Genomic DNA, 23,076 nt, shown 5'->3' on the forward strand with positions numbered 1-23,076 from the left:
GTGGGCATATCCTCCATGACCCCTTAATCAGTCCAAGGTGAGAGCAGCCAGCCTCTTCCAGAAGCCAGCCCTTTTCTCTCCTGCCGACCTCCTCCAGGCAGGCCCATGCTGAGTTCACAACCCCACCTGCTGGAGCTTTCCACTGTTGAGTGTAGATTGTTCAGTCAATGGAGCTTTTGTTGTGTTTCTGGAGCCTCTGTTGATCTGAACCAGATCCTTAATGACCCTATTCATTGCATCCCAGACTACAAGGTGACACCCACACCTCCTTTCCTTTGCTGTGCCAGGGACTCTTTTGCACCCACTGGGTAGGCAAACAAAGTACAGAGGGAAACTGAGGCACACTCACTGTTTATAAAAATATTACAGAAAATTCCAACTTCTGACTACCCTCACTCAACCAAAGCCATCTGGTTATGTGTGTGTGTGCATGCAATGCCAAATCAAATGAGAGTGAAGCACTTTCCACTCCAGCACTAACTCAGGAGGATGTTGAATAGCAGCACCTTAAGTGAGATATTTTTAGTCAGCACATCTGGATACCTGGCATCTGAGCGTTTTAAAGAGCTGTCCTTGGAGCTGTGGATGGTTAATGTTGTTTTTTTCAATAATTCTTGTGTCAAGGTTCCTTCCCCACTCTGAACTCTAGGGTACAGATGTGGGGACCTGCATGAAAAACCCCCTAAGCTTATTTTTACCAGCTTAGGTTAAAACTTCCCCAAGGTACAAACTATTTTACCTTTTGCCCCTGGACTTTATTGCTGCCACCACCAAGCGTCTAACAAATATATAACCGGGAAAGAGCCCGCTTGGAAACGTCTTCCCCTCCCCACCCACCCCCAATCCTCCCCAAACCCTACACCCCCTTTCCGGGGGAAGTCTTGATAAAAATCCTCACCAATTTGCATAGGTGAACACAGACCCAAACCCTTGGATCTTTAAGAACAATGAAAAAGCAATCAGGTTCTTAAAAGAAGAATTTGAATTGAAGAAAAAGTAAAAGAATCACCTCTGTAAAATCAGGATGGTAAATACCTTCCAGGGTAATCAGATTCAAAACATAGAGAATCCCTCTCAGCAAAACCTTAAGTTACAAAAAGGCACAAAAACAGGAATAGACATTCCATTCAGCACAACTTATTTTATCAGCCATTTAAACAAAACAGAATCTAACACATATTTAACTAGATTGCTTATTAGCCTTATACAGGAGTTCTGACCTGCATTCCTGCTCTGGTCCCGGCAAAAGCAACACACAGTCAGAGAGAACCCTTTGTTCCCCCCACAGCTTTGAAAGTATCTTGTCTCCTCATTGGTCATTTTGGTCAGGTGCCAGCGAGGTTATCTTTAGCTTCTTAACGCTGTACAGGTGAAAGGGTTTTTCCTCTGGCCAAGAGGGATTTAAAGGTGGTTAGCCTTCCCTTTATATTTATGACATCTTGGAACACTGGGTAAGTTCCAGAAGTCTGGAAGAAAGCTAATACTGTGCTAGTATTTCAGAAGGGTAAATGAGACAACCTGGGTAATTATAGGCCTGTCAGCCTGATACTGATCCTGGGCAAGATAATGAAGCAGCTGATACCTGACTTGATTAATACAAAATTAAAGGAGAGGAGTATAATTAATGCCAAGCAACACGGGTTTATGGACAATAGATCCTGTCAAACTAACAATCTCTTTTTTGCAGAGATTACAAGTTTAGTTGAGAGAGGTGAGTGTGTTGATGCAGTATGCTTACAGTTCTGTAAGGCATTTGACTTGGTACCACATGACAATTGGATTAAGAAACTAGAATGATACGAAATCAACATGGTCCACATTATATGCATTAAAAACTGGCTAAATGACAGATCTCAAAATGTAATGGCAAACAAGAATCCTCTTCAGGCAGTTTTGGTTCTAGTGGGGTCCCACAAAGAGCAGTTCTTGGGCCTGTGCTATTTAATATTTTTATCAGTGACCTGGAAGAAGACGTAAAAACTGAATGTCTGCAGCACCATCTAAACAGCCCTGTAGCCCAAGCCAGGCCAGCCGCTGGTGTTTAATTGCAGTGTAGGCATACCCTAAGACTCCTTCATGGACTGGGACTCCCTTGTGCTACGTTCTGTACAAACACAGAACAAAAAAGTTCCCTGAGGATTTTACAATGCAAATGTAAAACCAGAGAACAGATGGATACATGCAGACGGGCATACATGGAAACAGCAAGATCGTATTGATCAGTATGATAGGTGGGGATAAAGTTTTTGCAGATGACACAAAGATTGGGGGAGTAGTAAATAATGGAGAGAACAGTGGTAAATAATGACCGAGCACGATCTGGATTGCTTCATAAAGTGGGTGCCAGCAAAAATATGCATTTTAATATGGCCTGATGTAAGGTCAACTTGTAGGAACAAAAGAATTCAGATCATACTTGCAGGATGGGAGACTCTACCCTGGAAGGCAGTGACTCTGAAAGGATCTGGAGGTGGGGGCCAGCTGGATAATCAGCTGAATGTGAGCGCTCAGTATGAGGCTGTGGCCAAAAGGCCTAATGCGATCCTTGGGTGTATAAACAGGGTATCTTGAGTAGGAGTAGAATCTCAACTATACCTACAAAATGATAAGTTCTAAACTCACTGCTGCCACTCAAGGAGAAGATTTTGGAGTTATCGTGGATAGCTCTCTGAAAACCTGTGCTCAATGTGCAGTGGCAGTCAAAAAAAAAAAAAAAAAAAGCTAATGCTAGGAACCATTGGGAAAGGGATCGCTAATAAAGCAGAAAATATCATAATACCACTGTGTAAATCCATGGTGCCCCCACATCTTGAATACTGCATGCAGTTCTGGTCGCCCCATCTGTAAAAAGATGTATTAGAATTGGAGAAAGTACAGAGAAGGGCGACAAAAATTATTAGCAAAAAGAAAAGGAGTACTTTTGGCACCTTAGAGACTAACCAATTTATTTGAGCATGAGCTTTCGTGAGCTACAGCTCACTTCATCAGATGTTTACCGTGGAAACTGCAGCAGACTTTATTAGGGGTGTGATATTGGCAGACCAGGTGCCAGTTCATGCCAAGGCTCCTATGTCTCACTGAACATTGATAGTTGCATAGCTGGAAACCAGTCTGGCTTGTGTGTTACTCCTGGGGGAATTCTGCGCCACTGCGCAATGCAGAATTTTGTAGAAATTAATGTTGCGCAGAATTTCCTTTCTTCCCCACAGAAATGGTCTGTAGAGATGTTGGTCGCCCCTAGGGACCTCTGGACCTGGCAGAGTCCAGTTTGCAAATACAAGACAAGGCTTGAGGGGGACGGAACTGGAGGGTTCCCAGCAACTACAGTTCCCAGCATGCCCTGAAGGAAGGAGGCGGCGGTGTGCAGGAAACCGTGCAAGCCTGGGACCCAGCATCAGGCTCTTTCTCCCGCTGGATCCCTGGGCTCTAGGAGAGTAGGCTCTGAGTGTCTGGGCCGGGGGGAAGGCCTGCAGCTGGCCTCTGTGGGGGAGAGGGTGTGGGTGTCTGGCCCCCGGCTGGGCTCGAGGGGATGGGGGTGGAAGGGTGCAGAGAAGCAGCAACTGGGTTGTCATAGGGGTTTCTTTAATGCTCTACTCCTGGGGGAATTTTAGTGTGTCTGTATTGTTACAGACATACTTGCTGACAGGTATTTTGAAATAAATTACCAAAATAATTGAAACTGGTGTTTATTATATAGTGTTATTTTGACAAATAAAATTTGCAGAATTTTGCAGAATTTCAACATACTGTGCACAGAATTTTAAAATAGTGTGCGCAGAATTCCTCCAGGAGGAGTGTGTGTTAGTAGTGTTAAAACAGGCTTTAGATTTTTAAAGATGTTTAGTGTTTGGACTTGCTTGTGAGTTGTTGCATGTATTAATCTCACTTATAATATCTGTATCCCATGTTATAAAGTAATATTTAAGTGTTGGCTCTGTAACTATAAAAGTGTTTAGCTATGAAAATGAAACCCCCATAGTCAGGAGACAAACATTAAATATCAATTTACACAAGATGTCATCTTCTGCCCTGCAAAAGAAGGCCTGTACATACCTACAAACCATTGTGGAACATAAGTGGACAAAAGACTTTGTTGGTTGTTTTCCGTATCCCCACAAAGCAGGGACGTGCACAAACACTCGTCCCATCACAGCTTGAACGCTGGTGGAAGGGAATAAAAATTCCTGTGAAGAAGAAATTGTCATCACGATGCTGCTTGGAATTTGGAGAGGCCAGTATTTCTAAATATTAGCATGGGATCCCAAGCTGCTTAGCTTGGGTTAGACCTGAGGTCCTATAGAGTTTGCACATTATAGCAGCTTCTATTACTTTTTGGAACCTAAGACTGTAACTCATTGGTGTGTGTATGTTTACCTGCTTTAACCTTGTAAATAACTCTTGTTTCCTTTTCTTAGTTAATAAGTCCTTAGTTTATTACAGGATTGGCTACAAGCATTTGTAGTTGGTGTGTGATCTGAGGTGCAGTTGACCTGGGGTAAGTGACTGGTACTTTGGGACTGGGAGTAACCTGAACATTGTTGTACCAAAGATCTTTACAAGGGACCTCTATTACAAAGGCAAGTTTGCCTAGGTAGCGGGATAGACTGGAGTACCCAAGGGGACTGTCTATGACTCCATGGTAAGGTTCTTACAGTGCCTGTGGAGTTCACACTCGGTGAAATCTAAGTACAGAACTCACAACCAGTTTGGGGTTTGTAACAGTCTGCCCTGAGCCTGGCTGTCACGTTCATGAGCCACTCCGTGCAGCTTGACAAGGGGAATGGAACAGATTCCATGTGAGGAGAGATTAAACAAACTGAAACTGTTCGGCCTAGAAAAGAGACGGCTAAACAGGGATGATATAGAGGTCCATATAAAATCACGAACGGTGTGGAGAAAGTGAATAGGGAAGTGTTGTTTACCATCTCACATAACACAAGAACCAGGGGCACCCAATGAAATTAAGAGGCAGTAGGTTTAAAACAAACAAAACAAAGTATTTCTTCACACAATGCACGGTCAACCTGTGGAGCTCATTACCAGGGAATGTTGTGAAGGTCAAAAGTATAATGGGTTAAAAAAAGAATTAGAGAAGTTCCTGGAGGATAGGTCTATCAATGGCTACTAGCCAACATGGTCAGGGATACAATTCCATGCTTCGGGTGTCCCTAAATCTCTGACTGCCAGAAGCAGGGACTGGATGACAGGAAATGCATCACTCACAATTGTCATGTTACGTTCATTCCCTCTGAAGCATCTGGCCACTGTCAGAAAATGGGATACTGAGCTAGATGGACCATTGGTCTGACCCAATATGGCCATTCTTATGTTCTTATTGTTATATTACCTCTGTATTTAGCATTGGTGCAACAGTTAACTGGAGTATTGTATCCAGTTCTGGTGTTCACAATTCAAGAAGGATGTTGATAAATTGGAGTGGGTTCAGCGAAGAGCCATGGGAATCATTAAGGGATTAGAAAACGTGCCTTATAGTGAGAGACTGAGGAACTCAATCCATTTAGCTTAGCAAATAGAACATTAAGAGGTGACTTGATTATAGTCCTTAAGTGCCTACATAGGGAAGAAAATTTGATAATAAATGGCTCTTCCAGCTAGCAAACAAAAGTCTTACAAAATCCAATGGCTGGAAGTTGAAGCTAGACAAACTTCAAACTAGAAATAAAGTGCAAATTTTTAACAATGAGGGTAATTAAGCACTGGAACAACTTTAAAAGGGTTCTGCATCACTGCAAATTTTTAAATAAAGATATTGGCTGTTTTTCTAAGGACATGGTCTAGTTCAAACAAACTATTTCAGGGAAGTCCTATAGCCTGTGTTATACAAGATAGCAAAGTAGATTATCACAATGGTCTCTTCTGCTCTTCTGGCTTTATAGTCTATGAATATTTGAAATTGTTCCATGGCTTTCTTGAGATGGAAATGGAGTAAAGAGTTTCAAAACTTTCTGGGTATGTATATTACAAGCCCACAGCTGAAGTGTGTCTTTGGGTAAATAACGCCATAAGCAAGGAGAATGAACGTAGCCCTGCAGGATATATTTGGACCTACAGAGAAGCAATGACTGGTAGCGGCCTCAGTCCTCCTTTGTGATGCACAGTATGGATTTTTCAGTGTTGTCTCTGATCTCTGTAGGTCTATATGTCAGAATGAATGAGATAAGATAGAAACTGGTTCAAATGGAATCCAGATCTTCTAGTTTTGAGCCTTTGATTTTTAGGAGATTCCTTTGCATTTGTCCCTTTTCTAGATCCTAGGAAGCTCTGGATCTAGCACTTCAATGGAAAATGACAAAGCATCCATTTGTAGTTCTCGCTGCAGCTGTCTAGTTCTCACATGAACTTCTTGAAGTGAAGGTACTAACCAAGGCAACACCTCAACACCCTGGCCTTTCCTGGCCAATGTCCCACCTCCAGCTATGGCCACCCCGATACTTCAGAGGAAGGAGATTAAAAAAACAAACAGAAAGCATTGGGATGGAAAAATCTCCTCCTGACCCCTGCAGGTGACTGGCTGAAACCCTGAATCCATGCGCTTTCAGGTACATAAGACATAAACTAAAAGTGAGCCCAGGGCTACCAAGCCCTGTTCCTTGCCATTACAAGCAACCCCTTCATACAATTCCACTCAAACTTGTCCCGCTTTCTCTTAAAACTAATTAAATGGTCACCATAGCTCCTATTGCGAGGCTGTTCCAGAGCCTCACCCCTCTGATGGTTAGAACCCTTCTAATTTCCAGCCTGAATTTGTTCATGGATAGTTTGATATTGTACTTCATCTTAAATAGCTGTTCACCCTCCCCGGACATGTGTGGTCTGCCCTTGGAGTTGGAGAACCCATCTGCTGGAAGGGTGAGTCTGAGGCTATGTCTGCACTGTGAAAATAAAATGTGTGTTGGTCACTTGAGTTAGACCAGCAGCAAAGACATGGCAGCTCAGTTTTTGGGTTAGCCGCTCAAGGCAAAACCTAGACGGGGGAGCCTGGGGTTGAAGTCAAGCTGCTAACCAGAGCTAAAAGAAGAGTCGCTGGGTCTTCACAGCTACTTTAACCCAAGTTAGCAATTTTTGCAGCGTAGTCAGACCCCGAGTCTTTAATCTGTGACTTGGGCTTGAGGACAACAGCTTCCTCACACATCCACAACCCTAGCAGGGTGTGCTGGCATTTCCCCTCTAGTTCTTTCCCCAAAGTTGGGAAACTCACTGAAATTCCCTATGTGGTGCTACTGGCTCAGTGTGATGTTGGGTAGAAGTGTGAAGGCTGCCATGATTGAAGCTCCATGCTATTGCTCCTGTCCCAGCAGAGGGTTAGGTGGGGCTGTGTTGTTGTGTGTCAGGGTCCAGCTGAGAGTTAAAATTAACATCCTGGCCACTGAAGATCTCATGACACCCTTCATATGCATGGAAGATTTCTGAATTCCATTTATACCGAAAACCAGTGTTAATTACATTCTGCCTACTTAAATCTCCCCTATGCGCTTTCTTCCCTTTTTTCCATAGCTATTGTGTTGCTGTGATGCTGTTAAACAATCACCTCAGTTTACCGTAGAAACAGTAAACATTTCAGTGGAGGGTAAAGTAATCCCTCGGCATGTAATCTTAAACCCATTTAACATTTTTTTGTCCTTCTGAAGCTAAAAGTCCATTGTTGGTTCTACACAGGTGCAACTGGGTATTGCAGCACTATGGTATTGTGAGATGAAGGTAATGATATTTATCTTTAAACCGTATTTCACGATCTCTGTTGAATCCTCACAGCCCCTCAGTAGGTATCCCCATTTCATAGAGGACAAAGCTGAGACAAAAGAGGTTAATGGTCTTGTCTAAGGGCACATAAGAAGCAGGTTTCAGAACTGAGATCAGAGCTCTGGAGTTCCTGGGTGTAGCTCTGATGTTCAAGCAACAACTTTCTCAACACCATGATTAACCAGTCCTTCGAGGCGGAGCCACATCTAGAAGCTGGGTGCTCTTCTCTGTTTGGAGGCTGCTAGCAGTGCACAGCACCCTCCCTGAGGAGCGCAGAGTACAATTAAACAGAAGCAGTGATGGGCTTTGGAAATTGATCTGCTTTCCCTGCAGTTGTCTACATAGAAAAGCTTGTGCAGGTACTAATTGGTGCAGAGTAGTAAAGTCACCCCTGCTCCAAAGTGAGCCAGTTCTGCTGGGAATTGTGTGTGTGTCACCCTCCTACTCATCTGTGTTCTCCTCAGGGACTGGGCCAGCTGGCTGTCAGGGTGGGTTGCTAGGAAACCAACATGCTTTGGTCTCAGTTTCCTTAGGACAAGACCCCAGCCAACACTTCAGGGCCTGAAACCAGCATGGATCAAACGGAAAATACAAAAGAACAAGTGGAATGCTGTGACCCCAAACCCTCCCCCCAGTCACCCAGCTCAAATTCTTTCCATGGGCTTGTGATTCTTAGAAATGAATCTCAAACAGTTAGGAAAGGGGCAGGCAGAGGGACCTGTGCCTGCCCGTTTCACTTCAGGAGCAATTTCCTGTTTGCATAGGACTGGGAAGGTAGAGTCTGTAGATCCCACACAGCAAGACTTCCTTTCGCTTTTAAATTCTGAAGGCTTCACCTGTCACTCCCTCTTATTTCTGTGACTGCAGAGTGCAAGGTTTTGATTCTCTGCCCTGGGGTAGGGTGTGTCATCTTTGAGTATCAGGACTCATGGTGAGGGGATAAATAGCAGGTAACGTATGATCTCAGTAAACCCTGATTGACCTTTCCCACTGATAGATTTGGAAAAGTCTGCTCCTGGGACACAAGGACAGTGCTAGCCCTGAACTCTCCTCAAATTTCTCAGGTCTAGTCAGGAAAAGTTTGGCAGCATAACTATGTCAGTTAGTGTGAAAAATCATAATCCCAGGGGCTGTCAAAATTCCTAGTGTAAACGTAGCTGTCCTGGCAAAACCCCCGACAGTCGAGCCTGGGACGTACAGCCTATTTCAAAGCACAGGCAGCTGTGAGAACTTAGCGCTTCTCCCAGTCAGAGCAGGGTGGCTCAGTCCCAGGTCGATGCTGTAAGCAGATAGAGCACCCTCTGGAGTCTGCCTGAGCAGAGAAGTTAGCTGCCAAATGCTAACGTGTCTTTACTGAGCATGTGAAAACAGGTTCTTTTTTTTTTTTTTTAAAGGCTCATAACTTGGCCAAATTGATGTGTTTTCATAGGAGCTGCACGAGGCACATCCCTGACACCAGTGCATCCTCTGTCAGATTTCAAGTATCTCCTCCAAAGTATTGAGGTGCTAGAGCTTCTAAAAATTCTCATTTTGTATAGGAGGGCCATTTTGAAGAGGAAGGTTGTACAGTATTTCTTAAAGGCAGTCATCCCCTGGACTCACCTAATCTTTCTTGGAAGATTTTGTTCCATAGCAGGATGCCCTCAACCAATAGGTAAAATAATCCTATTCTCTGTGTGAGACTGGAAGCTATTTGGAGCAGGGACTGCCTAGTCTTGTGTCTTTGTTGGCACCTCACTCTATGACGTATCCTTTATTATCCAAACTGTTCACATTCCATTCAAGTGATTTTATTAAATATTAACAAACTTTCATATCTATGCATGATATTAACACAGTTTGACATTGTGTTTAGCTCATAGCTATTATCAAATAGCTTCCTAACTCTGTCCACTAACAGAGTTTCCTTATGGGCTACTCAGATCAAATTAACTAGGTGGGGAGGTTTGTGATGGTCCTTGGTTCCTGGGAGAGTTCTTTCTACAGTCTTGGGCCAGCCCCCAAGACAGCTTGGTCTCTTGCAAAGATGAACTTTGCCCTTATGGTAGAAAGTTCCATTGTGTCAGAGGAGTCAAGATGTCAACTATGATCTTCATCCTGGAGCTTTAGGCTCTTTTAGATACCCTGGGCCCAGGCCATTGAGTGCCTTGAAGATTAGGACCAAGACCGGGGTAGTCCATTATTTTTTTTTGTCATGGTCCAAATTTCTTAGTCAAGGTCCAGACTCCAGAGAGAATAATAATAATAATTAATGATAACAAGTAAGTGATTTTTGGGGTTCGTTCAAAAGCATTTGGTGGTCTGGATTTGGCCCACAGTCCACCTATTGACTACCTCTGACCTAGATCTTTAACTTTATTTGATATTCTGTGGAAAGCTAGCACAGGGAGTGAAGGACTGGTCTGATGTTTGTGGTAGCCTGTGTTGCTGAGAAGTAGTGCTTTGTGCCAGCTGGAGTTTCCTAAGGCATGAAGGCTTCATTGCGAGGCATATTTCATTGCTGTAGCCCAGCCACGAGGTGACATAGGTGTGTGTAACTGAGGCTGGGTAATCCATCTCCAGGATGGAGCAGAGTCTCCTAACCAGCTGGATATGGCAGAAAGTTACTCTCAGATGCTTGACATCGGTGAGGACGGATGACTGAGGGCCAACTTAGGTCTGTATATTTTCATTGCCGCCCTTGTTAACGTTTGTGTAGGACAGCTCAGAACCTGATATTGTTCATCTCTGTGGTACTGGTATTCTGGTACTGGTACTCTCACTTACGGCGAGAGTAAGACCATAATCCTCTGGGGGCACTGTTGCTACTATAGGATTATCTCTTGGGATTCACTAAGGTACATTGCTGTTTTTCAACCTTTTTTCATTGGTGAACCACCCCCCCCATCCCCCCAAATTTTTGACTGGAGGTGCAGATACCTTTGGAAATCTTAGACAGTCTGTGGCCCTCCTGGGGTCCTCAGCTCACATGCTGAGAACCACTAGTGTAGGAAGTTAGTTATAAACTATGTGAAAACAGGATATTCATCAGTCTTTGTCATTGTCACAGTTCAGGGCAGCTGCACCTGTATTCTCCCTCTGAAGTCCAGCAAGAGCACCTCTCCTAGGCTTCTCTCTCTCCAGCCATCATCTCTCTTGGGCAGCGACACACATCTCTCCCTCCAGGTTGCACAGTTCCCTGTCTATGCTGTGAATTCCCCAGCAAGTCAGATCACTCATATCATGCTAAAAAGCTTACCAAATATCACCTTCCCCCATCTCCACAAGGGCTGTGGTCAGTGTCAGTCCTTCCAGCCATTCCCTAAGGATTGGGCCCACGCCTTGGACAGAAGTCCTGTCTGTTTGCTGGATCAGAAAAAAGGCCCTGAGTCTGTTTAAATTCAGGCCTTTTATCCAAAAGTCCTTTGTCTGTCGGCCTCTGGCAAATGCAGTTTGAACTAGCTCATGCAGGCATCCCCAGGGGTGGTAGTTCTCTGGAGGTGTTACCACCTGAGTGAATTTGCCTAATCACCCCCCAGTGTTCTTCGTTTCATACAATCCCTAGCCCAAATGATACATAAACTTAGTACAGGAAATCTCCCAAAGCTATTGCAGGAGATTGCCGTATTTGTAACAATCACAACACTTATAGCTCTCATTTGATTTGAGGTAGTTGAAACAAATAGTGAGCAAAGAAAGTTTAATCTATGTCCAAAGTATTTCCTTGAATAAAATGAGCACAACCTAGTTGGGTCTGGCTGGCTCCAGTTTCCTGTGTAATTTTTGAAGCATTATTACACTGGCCCCTTGTTGTCCGCATGTCGTAGCCTGCAAAAATCTCCTGCAACTGCTCAGCTAGTAACATGATCACAAAGCAGTGTCTCATCACACCGAATAGTTGAGTTTCTAGCTCATTTCTTTCATATGAGTGCATAAAACCTACTGCAGTGCTTTCAACCAGAGCCTTCAGGAAGCTTTCTGCTAGTGAATGCATTGGGCACCAGCTCCTCAGTATGAGAGACAAGTTGGGTTTTTCTTTCTGCTCTGCTTTATCCTCTTCCCCCAATCAAGCAACAAACAAAAATTACCTTGTAGAGACAGGTTTCAGAGTAGCAGCCATGTTAGTCTATATTCGCAAAAAGAAAAGGAGTACTTGTGAGTATGTCGTTGGATGCATCCGATGAAGTGAGCTGTAGCTCACGAAAGCTTATGCTCAAATAAATTTTTTAGTCTCTAAGGTGCCACAAGTACTTCTTTTCTTCTTGTAGAGACACTTTGTGGTCAGTGAATCCACTTCAGGTTCCAGCTGTGCTTCCTTTCAGTCACTGCCTAGATTGTTCTCATGATGCTGGGATCCCTATTATTTCTGAATGTGGCATATGGTTTCAAGAGCCCCATGCTATCTGTTTCTTTTCCTCTGATTCTGTCTTTTTTTCACCTGAGTTACCCTGGATCGGAGCCCAGCCTGTTACACTTCTCTTGTCTGGCCTGCTTGCTTTGGTGCTGCAGCTGGACTTGTCCATGTGCTGCTTTCCTTTTACCTACCCCTCTTGGCTTGGAGCTGGGAGAGCAGCTCCTTCTCATAGTTGGGGGAGTGTAGATTTGTGTGCCAGTCTTGTCACCTTTACATGTACAGCACAACTGTTAAGAGCATCTCCAGCTGAGCATTCCTTCTCACATGGGGACGCTAAGTCAAGAGGGCCTGTCTGCTCACTGGTGGGTGTTTGGTTGATTTCCAGTTCTAATTCCATGTCACCTGAGGGCGTTCAGAGACTGGGAAACAAGAATAACTAATGACCTGGAAAAAGTCTCATATGAAGAGATTGAAAAGATGTAAACTCTGAATCCAGCATACAATTTCAGGAGCCCCTCTGTTTCTTTTCCTCTGATTCGGTCTCTTTTTTTTTTCTCCACCTGACCATTTTCTCCATTGACTGTGTAGAGAAGATGACTAAGAAGAGGTATGATAAAAACATACAAAATATAAATGGTATTGAAATGGGGCATTTCCCTTCCCGCTCTCAAAATACAGGGACAAAGGTGACGCTCAATTCAATTGAGAGGTTGCAAATTTAAAATTGATGCAGAGATACTTCTTTACAACACACACTAAGACTGTGCAACTCACTGCCACAAAATAAACTCTTGCTCTCGGTGATAACAAGATTCAAAAAAGGATCAGACATTTTTATGAATAGCTAGAGCCAGACTTGTCCTAATGAATATTTTAGGAAAATTGTGGAAGAGATAAACCCTTGATCTTCAGGGCATAAGCCAACTTCGAACTATTAGAAGTTAGGCAGAAACTTTCCTTGGGAGCAGATTATTCTGTAAGTGTCAACAGCATGGTTTCTTGCACCTTCTTCTGAAGCAACTGATGATGGCCACTTTCGGATGCAGGGTACTGGATTAGATGGCCCTGTGGTCTGTTACATTCTGACAGTTCAAACATTCTGCTTTGGAAGAATGCCACTGCTATGCCCATTATCTCCATTGCGTGTCATTTCCAAATGTTTGCTTCAGGTTTTTGGTGGGGGGTGATATTGTAAACTGAGAGGCCCTCAGAGAGTTAGGTCTCATGGACATAGCTCACATCCTCCAGCACAAAAATTAATCTCTTGAAGCATTCTAGGTGTGTTTCTAATGACTGCATTAAGTGTCACACTCTGCAGACTAGCGAGGGAAGTGTGTTCACTTGTCCCCTCCACTGGAACTGCCTTGTCCACCCCTTGCTCCTCTTGTGCTCTTCCAGAACAAGCTTTATTTATACCTTTCTGCCTGCATGGGTTAATCCAACCCAAAAGCAGGTAGGACAGTACTATTACAAAAACTCGATAGCAGTCTCTTAAAGATCCTCTGAACAAAAGATACATGCTTCTCAGAGGTCAAAGGAAGCTACTGAGGGTTTGCATTGCCAGGGGAAAGACACAGACACATTTCAGTGGTAACATGGAAAATAAATAAATAAACCAGCTCTCCTCTTCCTCCTCCCTCCCCTCACTACTGTTGCAACCACTTAGAGCTGGCCTGCTGGATTTACTCAGTAGCATCAAACTCCATTTTATTAATCTGTATTTGAAGATCTGTAGTACCTTTCAGCTGAGGATCACAAAGCACTTCAGAAGCGTTAACTAAGCCTCATGACGCTGTAAGGTGGCAAAGGTAAGGGATCTTTAGTGTTTGCTTTTCCTGCCACTGAAATGCAGTAGTGTCTAGGGTAGGACTAAGCAACTTTTTAATAGACTTTGACCATTGAGGAGCGGAAGACGAATAGAATGTAACCATCTGAGGTGGGATTTGGCCAGGGAGCAGGAATAATATACACTTCTATTCAGTTACTCTGGGATTTTACCATAGTAGTAACCATATAGTAACTCTGATTAAAAAATCAAAATTAGCAGACAAGGAAAACACAAATCTGATCTTTGGATTTTATTAAAACATTTGATATCTCAAAATCATGACCTGAAACATTCAAATTGGCTTGGGTAGGAACAGTGTTATGGGGGCTAAAAATAAACCAAACAGTAGTGAGGAACAGCAGTGACATGAGTTTGAATGACCTCTCGGGTACAAAGCTGGGTGGTAAGGCCAGTGTTCATTAACATCTTTCTTAATGATCCGAAAGAAGTAAACAGCATCCAGATGTAGTTCACTGATGATACCAACTTGTTAAGGACAGAGAAATAATTCTGAGGAACGTAGAGATACTGGGAACGTAAGCAGGAAATTATCAAATGAGATTCAACATAGAAAAATGCGGCTAATACATCTTGGGGAAGAGACTCTGTAATGAGGGTACTCTGAGCAAGGGAGAGATTGGGAAGCAGTGTTGCAGAAAGAGAACTAAGGGTGACAGTGGGCTGTGAATCAGAGATGAGTTTGCAATGTGATATGGCAATAACAAAGCCATTGCAATAGTGCAGTTGTTCTCAAATTTCATTGCACTGTCATCCCCCTTCTGACAAGAAAAATTACTGCATGACCCCAGGAAGGGGGACTGGAGCCTGAACCCACCCAGAGCCCTGCCATCCTGGGGGGCAAAAGCTGAAGCTTGAGGGCTTCTGCCCTGGGCAGGGGCATGTAACCTTGGCCCACCTGCCCAGGGCTGAAGCCCTCAGGCTTCAGCCTGGGCCCCATCAAATCTAACAGCAGCTCTGGTGACCACATTATAATGGGATCATGACCCACTTCGGGGTCCCAACCCACAGTTTGAGAACCCCTGAAATAATGGGCTTCATGTCCAGAGGCTTTGTATTGGGTAGCCAAACCTGGCCCTGGATGTGGACAGGATATAAGTCAGCATCTCACCTCCTGCTTCTTCCATTAATTTTTCCAGCAGATGTAACCATGCCAGAGCACGTCTTTTATCTGCCCGCTATTCACACCATTGCACCAATTAACCTTTCAGAGCCAGAATGCATACCTCCATTTCCCTTCTCTGGAGTTTATAAGATGGGCTCACCTGCAAGTTCAAGGCATCTGTGAACTTGAAGTATAACAGTCTTAGTTTTCACATTCTTTCTAAAAACAAAGGAAGTTTCCTGACCCAAAATGTTAAGATATTAGTGGTTATATTATTTAAACAAACGTTATTACAATGTTAATTGTTTTTTAAAAAATAGTTGAAAGCCTGGAAATTCAGAGTGAAGATTTCAGATTGCTGAGCCTGTATCCACCTAATGTGGCCTGTCTGGCTAATTTTGTGAACTGCACCTTTGAATGTGAAATCTCCTGGCATGTGTGTCTGGAGGGCAGGACTGGGAATCAATTCAAGATGGCGGCAGGGTTGCCAACTTTGTAATATTTAAAAACCAGACAGTCCAGCAGGAGTGCTGGAACCTCCCCTGCCCCTTGAGGTCTCACTCCCGCCCTGCCCCTTCCCCCTGAGGCACTTCCCCCCACATTACCTCTTCTTCTCCCCCCACCTCCATCGTTCACTGCTTTTCCCCTCTTCCCCCCTCCATGCAGGGTCTGGTGGGACTCACCTGCAGAGCCGGGGCTGGGAACTGCAGCCACCCAATTCAGGTAAGAGGTGGCCTGGCTGAGTAGGTGCCGGCACGGGTGATGATTTGATGCCTCCCCACCTGCCCTGCCCGCAGCGACCAGACTTTGGGTGTCCGGTCAGTAGATCTGACCGGACAGTCAGGTGCTCTTTTTGACTGGACTTTCCAGTCAACAGCTGGACACCTGGCTACCCTAGCTGGCTGTCAGAGGGAATAATACATCCTCTAAACAGAAAGTAGGTTTTGCTCTTCCTGTATGAAAAGCTAACAACCCTGCTTTCCTCTGTCTGAAACCCCCTGTTTTTCCAACCCCAGACTTCATATACCTCTTCCTCCCTCATATCAGCCACCAACACTCCTCCAGTTCACCTGATAGTTGTAGCTAAAGAACCAAAATGTGCCTGTTCATACTGTATAGAACAGTATAAGGAAGTAGGATCTTTGGCCAGGGCCTGTCTCTGGCCATCACCTCCTTCCCAACCACAGGCTGGCTTCTTCCTGCTCCTCTCCAGCCCCAGCGAGATGAAGCTTTTTGGATGCTGGTCTCTGGTTCCTCCTAAGATGGTTGAGAGAAGAAATACATGGAGGAAGGACAAGTATTAACCGCTAGGGTTGGTACTGTGGAGTTGCACAAATACGGAGTTTGCAGAGCTTCATCTTGGTGCTGTACATCCTAAAACATAGGCTTTGCTGTTGCACTTGCCAAGGAGCAGCTTTTAAAAATAATGTTCAACATTTTCGTCCGTCGACAGTGACGGTTCCTCACGGAGGGCTAGCCCCTGGAAAGCATGACGTTTGTAAAGCTGTATCTGTTAGTGACGAGCAAAACCTCCCTAATTTAGCTTCGTCTCAAACTTTCAAAAAAATCCACCTTTTGGCTGAGACTAAACAATTGCAAACATCACAGTATTTGATAGTGAAAGCTCCTGTAAGTACTGGAGATGTCAGTGCAGGAAAGCTTTCTTGTGAGGCTTTTAGTCATGTCTATTATTTGCATAGTGAAACTCTGTCGACTGCTTTGAAAATTTACCTGCTGATGTCGTTTATGTAAAACATGCATCACCTGTGCCAATTTTCCAACAGTATTTTAATCTCTGGGCTCTGGTGATCCAAGCTTCCCTCTTAAGCTTTGATTTGTACACAGCCTCTTGTTGGTTCTTTCTGCAGTTTACACTTATGATCAACATTTGTCCTCGTAATGTAAATTGGTCGGGATTAAGGTTGCCTGCAAAAAGCATGGCAGTCTCACCTGTCCTGCTAAACAGCAAAGAAGTCTTGATGGACAAAGGTAAATAGGTCATCAGAGACTGCTGCAGTAGCAGCAGGGTCGGGGAAGGTGGATCGTGAGGTAGCCGGAGAGGTCTGTTGGCTCCAGTGAGAGCAGGGAAGTGTAATGCCAACTCTTGTGACTCTGTCATGAGTCTTGTGATATTTGGTGTTCTTTTTGAAGCTCCAACTCCTGGAATCAGGTAATTACGCTAGAATCTCAGCTTTCATTTAAAAAATAAGCAAATTCCTAGCCCTCCTGGTTGCAGAGAGAAGCTTGAAAATCCAATCAGAGTGCCCCGTAAAGGCTCAGAAACCAGAAGGCAAATGAAAAGACGACAAACCACCTGTATCACTTTTCCGAAAGTTAAATGAATTTTAAGCTAATAATGATTGTTGGGGTTTGACTTGGATATTTTTGAAGGTTTGGGGTTGGTGATAGTGAACGAAGTGGAGCAGCTGCTGAGCACGGAGGGCACTTTATAGTATCAATATTGAAAGACCTGGGTGCGAAACGGGGCACTGAGTGCTCAAGTCATTCCACTTCAATTCCTGGTTATTCCTGCAGTGGTAGTTCACACACACATGCGGATAAGGGATGACAGTTAACGAGGGAGAGGCCTGAGAGGAGGACGACTGCCATGGTGGAATGTCCTGAAACGTGCTTAATATCCTGTGCACATTGTGTTAGTTTGTCTTTAGATTTTTAAAAGTGAAAGATGTTGACCAAAAGAAGTAAGTCTTGAGGTTTGAGAGCAACACTTGCCAAAACAGTTTTGATCCACATATGTGGGACGCTAGGAGACGTACCATTGACTGTGACTGTTTGCTCATTATTGAGCTTGCTAATGACAGTAGCATGCCACTGTGTTCATCTGCCCCGGTATTGGAGCATGTGCTTGTGAGAAACATTCTATGGAGGATGTTCAGACGCAAGGCGATTGGAAAGCTCTTAGAAATTGTGTTCTTAGGAGGGAATTGCTCCGATATGGCTGCCAGTCTCGTAATGGAATAGTAATGGGAAAGCGGAATACCATGACTGCAAGCAGGATGCCAAGTGAGCTGAGCCCCTTCACTACAACTGTCTTTTTGTCATGTGTTTATAAGGTCCCTAGCCCAAGGGGTCCTGGTCTGTGAGTAGGGACCCAAGGTGCTACCACAAGACAAATAATAATTTGCCAGATGGAAACTGGCACCTTCAGCCACCTGGTTTTACTCCATTCATGTCTCCTCCTGTTGTTTGTTTGACTCTTGGCCCCAGGACAGCAGTGTTTTTTTCCTCTTGATCCATGACTTTCAGAGGAGGAAGTGGCTGGTGAGTAAAGTTGAGCAAAGAGGCTTTCCAGGGACTTGCTAAAGAAAGTGGGAGGGATCCTGGTGATACTTTTACGCATGTAATGAGCATGCAGAGTCTTTCACCTACCTGACTCTGTGATGAATGATTAATTCATGTTCTCAGGCCAACTGTGCAATTAAGCCAAAAAGAGGGAAAAGTCCAAGTTAAATCTAATTTGGCCCCATCTTGTTTTCTGTTAATCTATGCTGTTGTGTGTCCGTCTGTCCCTGGAGAGTGTGGGGGGGCTTGCTGCTTACTGAAGCCTGCATAAACAATATCCTTGTTAAGAGCTGATCGGTTTAGGAAGGCCATGTGAAGAAGCCAGCCTGCCAAAGGCAGTGAAAACTGGTGCTGTTGCCTCCCTCTGGGCTTTAGCCCCTCCTCATTAAGCTGTTCCGGGCTATTGATTGGGAGCTTGTGTTTGGAAGAGTCTTACTTACTCCATGCATTATCTTGACAGATTGATCAGACCTGATTGAGAACCTCTTAAAGAAACGAACAGCTGTAATGGGAAAGTTGGACTCTGTCATCTGTTAGGATGATTCTGGGAGTGAGAAGAACAAGGCTGACATCTTGGAGCAATTGTATTTACAATTAACATGGCTGAAAACGATTGCCTCTATTGATCCCCCCTTCCTGCAATTACAGCCCCATTGTTTACATTCCAGCACTTCGGTTATAAAAAGGAAATTCAATAATTATTGCATTATTTAAAGTTAAAGTGCCACAGAGTTTGCTGGCTACGCTTGCTGGTTGATTTAACGTTCAGTAAAATCCATGTTGAGCTCTCCATCTTTAGGCTGAACAATATTGGCTTTTAATGAGACTTAAAGGGGTGGGGGAGCAAAACCCAGTCTGCTGGGTGTTCGTCTGGGTTGTTTATGGGGGAAACTCAAAAGCACTTCAGAGCAGCCAAAGTATTGTTTGTTCTTCCCTCTTCACCATGAGGAACAGCCTCATGGCCACCAGAGAGAGCATGTCTGGGCCAACCACCTTTCATCTTACTCTAAACCCCAATGGGGACATCTCCCCTCCCTTGCTTCCCTCTACTGGCATATGTGGGGCACACAGGGGAGATTGAAGGTTCAAGGGGGTTATTGATAGGCCAGTAATGAGGTAGAATGAAAAGCTTTTCTCCAAAGTATGAAGAGACTGTGATGGGTCTTATCCTTTCTGGGTAAGATGGCTTGCTTTTTCCAACAGGCTGATCCAGGACTCAATAAATAACTAAAGGAGGATAAAGTAATTAATGCAAATAAACATGGGTTTATGGAAAATAGATCCTGTCAGACTAACTTGATCTCTCTTTGAGATAGCACATTTGGTTGATAAAAGTAATAGCATTGACATAATGTGCTTAGGCTTCTTAAGGTGTTGGACTTGGATTCCCACAGGGATCTGTTCTTGGCCCTACGCTATTTAATATTTTTATCAATGACCTGGCAGAAAACATAAAATCATCACTGATAAAGTTTGCAGATGGCACAAATTGGGGGAGTGGTAAATAATGAAGAGGACAGATCACTGATTCAGAGCAATTTCGATTGCTTGGTAAACCAGGCACAAACAAACAGTGGCTAAATGTAAATATATACATCTAGAAACAAAGAATGTAGGCCATACTAACGAGCAGAGGGACTCTATTCTGTGAAACAGTGACTGAAAAAGATTTGGGGGTCGTGGTGGGTAATCAGATGAACGTGAGCTCCCCGCGTGACTCTGTGGCCCAAAGAGCTAATGGGATCCTGGGTGCGGAAACAGGAATCTCAAGTAGGAGAGGTACTGGTATGACCTCGGCTGGAATCCTGTGTCCAGTTCTGGCCCCCACAGTTCAAGAAGGCTGTTGATTAAATTGGAGAGGACTCTGAGAAGAGCCATGAAAATGATCAGAGGATTAGAAAACCTGCCTTATAGCGATCGACTCAGAGCTCTGTCTATTTATCTTAACAAAGATGACTTGATTAGAGTCTAAAAGTATCTATGTGGGGAACAAATATTTAATAATGGGCGTTTTAGTCTAGCAGAGCAACAGATAACATGATCCAAGGGCTGGAATTGGAAGCTAGACAAATTCAGACCGGAAACAAGAAGTAAATTTCTAACCGTGAGAGTAATTAACCATTGGAATAATTTACGGCATGTCCTGGTGGATTCTCTATCACTGGCAATTTTAAAATCATGATCAGATGGTTTTCTAAAAGATTTGCTGTTGGCGTCATTTTGGGGGAGTTCTCTGGCCTGTGTTTTACAGGACATCAGACTAGGTGACCTTAGTGGTCCTTTCTGGCCTTGGAATCTATGCAGTATTATCTTCAAGGAGACAGGTTAGACGATGGCAGCTTCGAAGACCCCGTCCAGAGACACAGGGCTCTTCTCAGTGATGCTGTTGTCAGGTGTTTGACACGTGCATGAAGGTGTACTATAATTCCTGCCAGGTTCAGTTATTGCCAAGCAGGATTTAAGAATGAGAGGATCCTCTTTAGGGGGAAAAGAAAGTGAAGACCTGCAGAGAGAACCTTGGCAAGAGCATGTTTGCACCTCTTGTGATACTTGATGTTTTTCTTAAGGTCCCAGCTATGGGGGCTGTGATCACATCAAAATCTCAGCTTTATTTTTTGGAGAGTGGGGAGGGAGAGAATGTTTCTATCCATTAGAGTTGTGTAGAAAAATGTAGACAACATGAACCTTAAAGGCTCAAAAGGCAAACAAAGACCTAAATTTGTTTTTAAAAACCTCATGGTTTGTTCAGTGATTGGGATTGGCAGTACTGGGAAATCTTGACTTTGGGGAGAAAATTTTAGGGTGAAGACTATGATGTTTGGTTACAAAAATGACCAAAGAACCCAATTTGCAGACAGGTGTGGGACAGAAAATCTGGACTTTATACAGTGTGTGCAAACTGTTTAGAGCAAGGTGGGAATTCCTGCTTGGAAGCATGTATAAAGGCAAGGAAATAGAGGTCTTTCAAGGTGAGGGTGTGGAGATCACTTCTTTGTGAGCAATACACAGTTGAAGGACATGGGAGAAATTTAGAGACAGTGAAAGTTCTTCTGTTGAACCTGCTGCAGTGAAAATAAATTATTTCTTGTTCCTGCAGACATCTGGACAGGCAAGCCCAGCAAGAGGTTGGTGGTGAGCAGGCCACCCCCTTTCAGCAGTCAGGCAGCATGTGTTCTCACTGTAGTTAGTTTCCCCAGCTTCTCAGATGGCTCCAGGAAATTCCAGCAGGAGTGCAGGTGTGAAAGGAGAGTAAGATGAATTGAGCCAGCTCTGATTTTTATGGAGTACTTGGAACAGGCCAGCATCAGACAGCTGCTTCCACATGACTTTCATTAAGGATCCAAATTCTTGTGTACAAGTATTGTATGATTTATCTAGTGCAGCTTATGGCTCTGAGCTGTGGGGAGGGGGGAAATTTTGAGGCATCTAAGATCTTCTGAGGGCCCTGATCCCTTCCCCGAGTCACAATATTCTGCATACATGGGTCCTAGCCTCAGGTTCTAGGGATCAATATTTTGGCGTCTTATCTAGATTAATAGATTATAAAGCCAGAAGGAATCACTGTGGTCATCTAGGCTGACCACCTGTATAACACAGACCAGAGAACTCCCCTGAATTAATTCCTCTTTGAACTCACGCAGATCTCTTAGAAGAATATCCAGTCTTGATTTTAAAATTGCCAGTGATGGAGAATCCACCATGATCCTTGATAAATTGTTGCACTGGTTAATTAATCTTGCTGTTAAAAACGTGCAGTTTATTTCTAGTTTGAATTTGTCTAGCTTTGACTTCCAGCCATTGGGTTGTGTTCTACCTCTTTCTGTGAGACTGAAGAGCCCTCTATTATCAATTTTTGTTCCCAGTGTAGGGTATATATAAACTGTGATCAAGTCACCACTTAACCTTCTCCTTTTTAAGGTGAAACGGTTGAGGTCCTTGAGTCAGTCATTGGAAGGCAGGTTTTCCAATCCTTAATTGTTCCTTTTGCTATTCTCTGAACCCTCTCTAACTTATTAACATCCTCTAGCTTTGCTGGAGTTCCTCATCGCATACAGAGTTACAGCCTGGTGGTAAAAATGGAATCCTTATGGGCATGTGAAGTGCTTTCCACATAACCCCAGGGTCAGGAATTTGTATCTATTGTATCCAGTGGGCCCCAAACTGTGGGGCATACTCCCCTAGGGAGCCATGGAGGAATATTCGGGGGAGCATGTGGCGGGGCCAGGGCGAGCTCCCACCGGGGGCGAGGAGGGTACGCCACGCTTCCAGCCCTGCCGGCAGACCAGCTCTGCCCTCATTCCCTCTCTGCCCCCAGTCCAGCTCCTCCTCCATCCCCAGTTCCACCTTCAGCCCATGCTCGACTGCTGAGGAAGCCTTGGCTGTGCAGTAATGGAGGGGGGGCACGGACACGGACAGAGTCTCTTACTGGTAAGGGGGATGTGACTGGAAAAGATTGTGCACCACTGCAATGGGCAGACTGAATTCAGAGGGCCACATTCTACCCTCCACTCTCCGTGTGACCCTGTATTATTACATTCAAATCCGGGGAGAGACTGTCTCTTTGTCATTACAGCAACAGTGCTGTCCTGTTTCCAAGGTTTGCTCCTGAACCCCCACTAGTCAGGAGTTGGAGGCAATGAGGCTGGCATGTGCTGTCCACCAAGACCTCGCTCACACAGGCTAATGGCAACAGCTGCCAGTGTGCCAGTACGTGTGTACACAAGGGCT

At 44.3% G+C, this 23,076-nt stretch overlaps 1 protein-coding gene across 2 annotated transcripts in view; it reads left to right on the plus strand.

Annotated features, from left to right (window-relative positions):
* ZFHX3 (zinc finger homeobox 3) overlaps positions 1–23,076 on the plus strand; it is a 283,639-nt gene that overhangs the window by 122,830 nt on the left and 137,733 nt on the right. The window contains exon 4 of one of the 2 annotated variants that reach the window (XM_073308351.1): positions 15,712–15,768. The exons of the other annotated variant lie outside the window; for it this stretch is intronic. Within the exon in view, the coding sequence (XP_073164452.1) occupies positions 15,712–15,768 (57 nt within the window). The remainder of the gene's footprint in view (positions 1–15,711; positions 15,769–23,076) is intronic. 2 annotated transcript variants of the gene reach the window in all.

This window comes from Lepidochelys kempii, chromosome 12 (genome assembly GCF_965140265.1).
Source record: "Lepidochelys kempii isolate rLepKem1 chromosome 12, rLepKem1.hap2, whole genome shotgun sequence".
NCBI classification, from domain to species: domain Eukaryota; kingdom Metazoa; phylum Chordata; order Testudines; family Cheloniidae; genus Lepidochelys; species Lepidochelys kempii.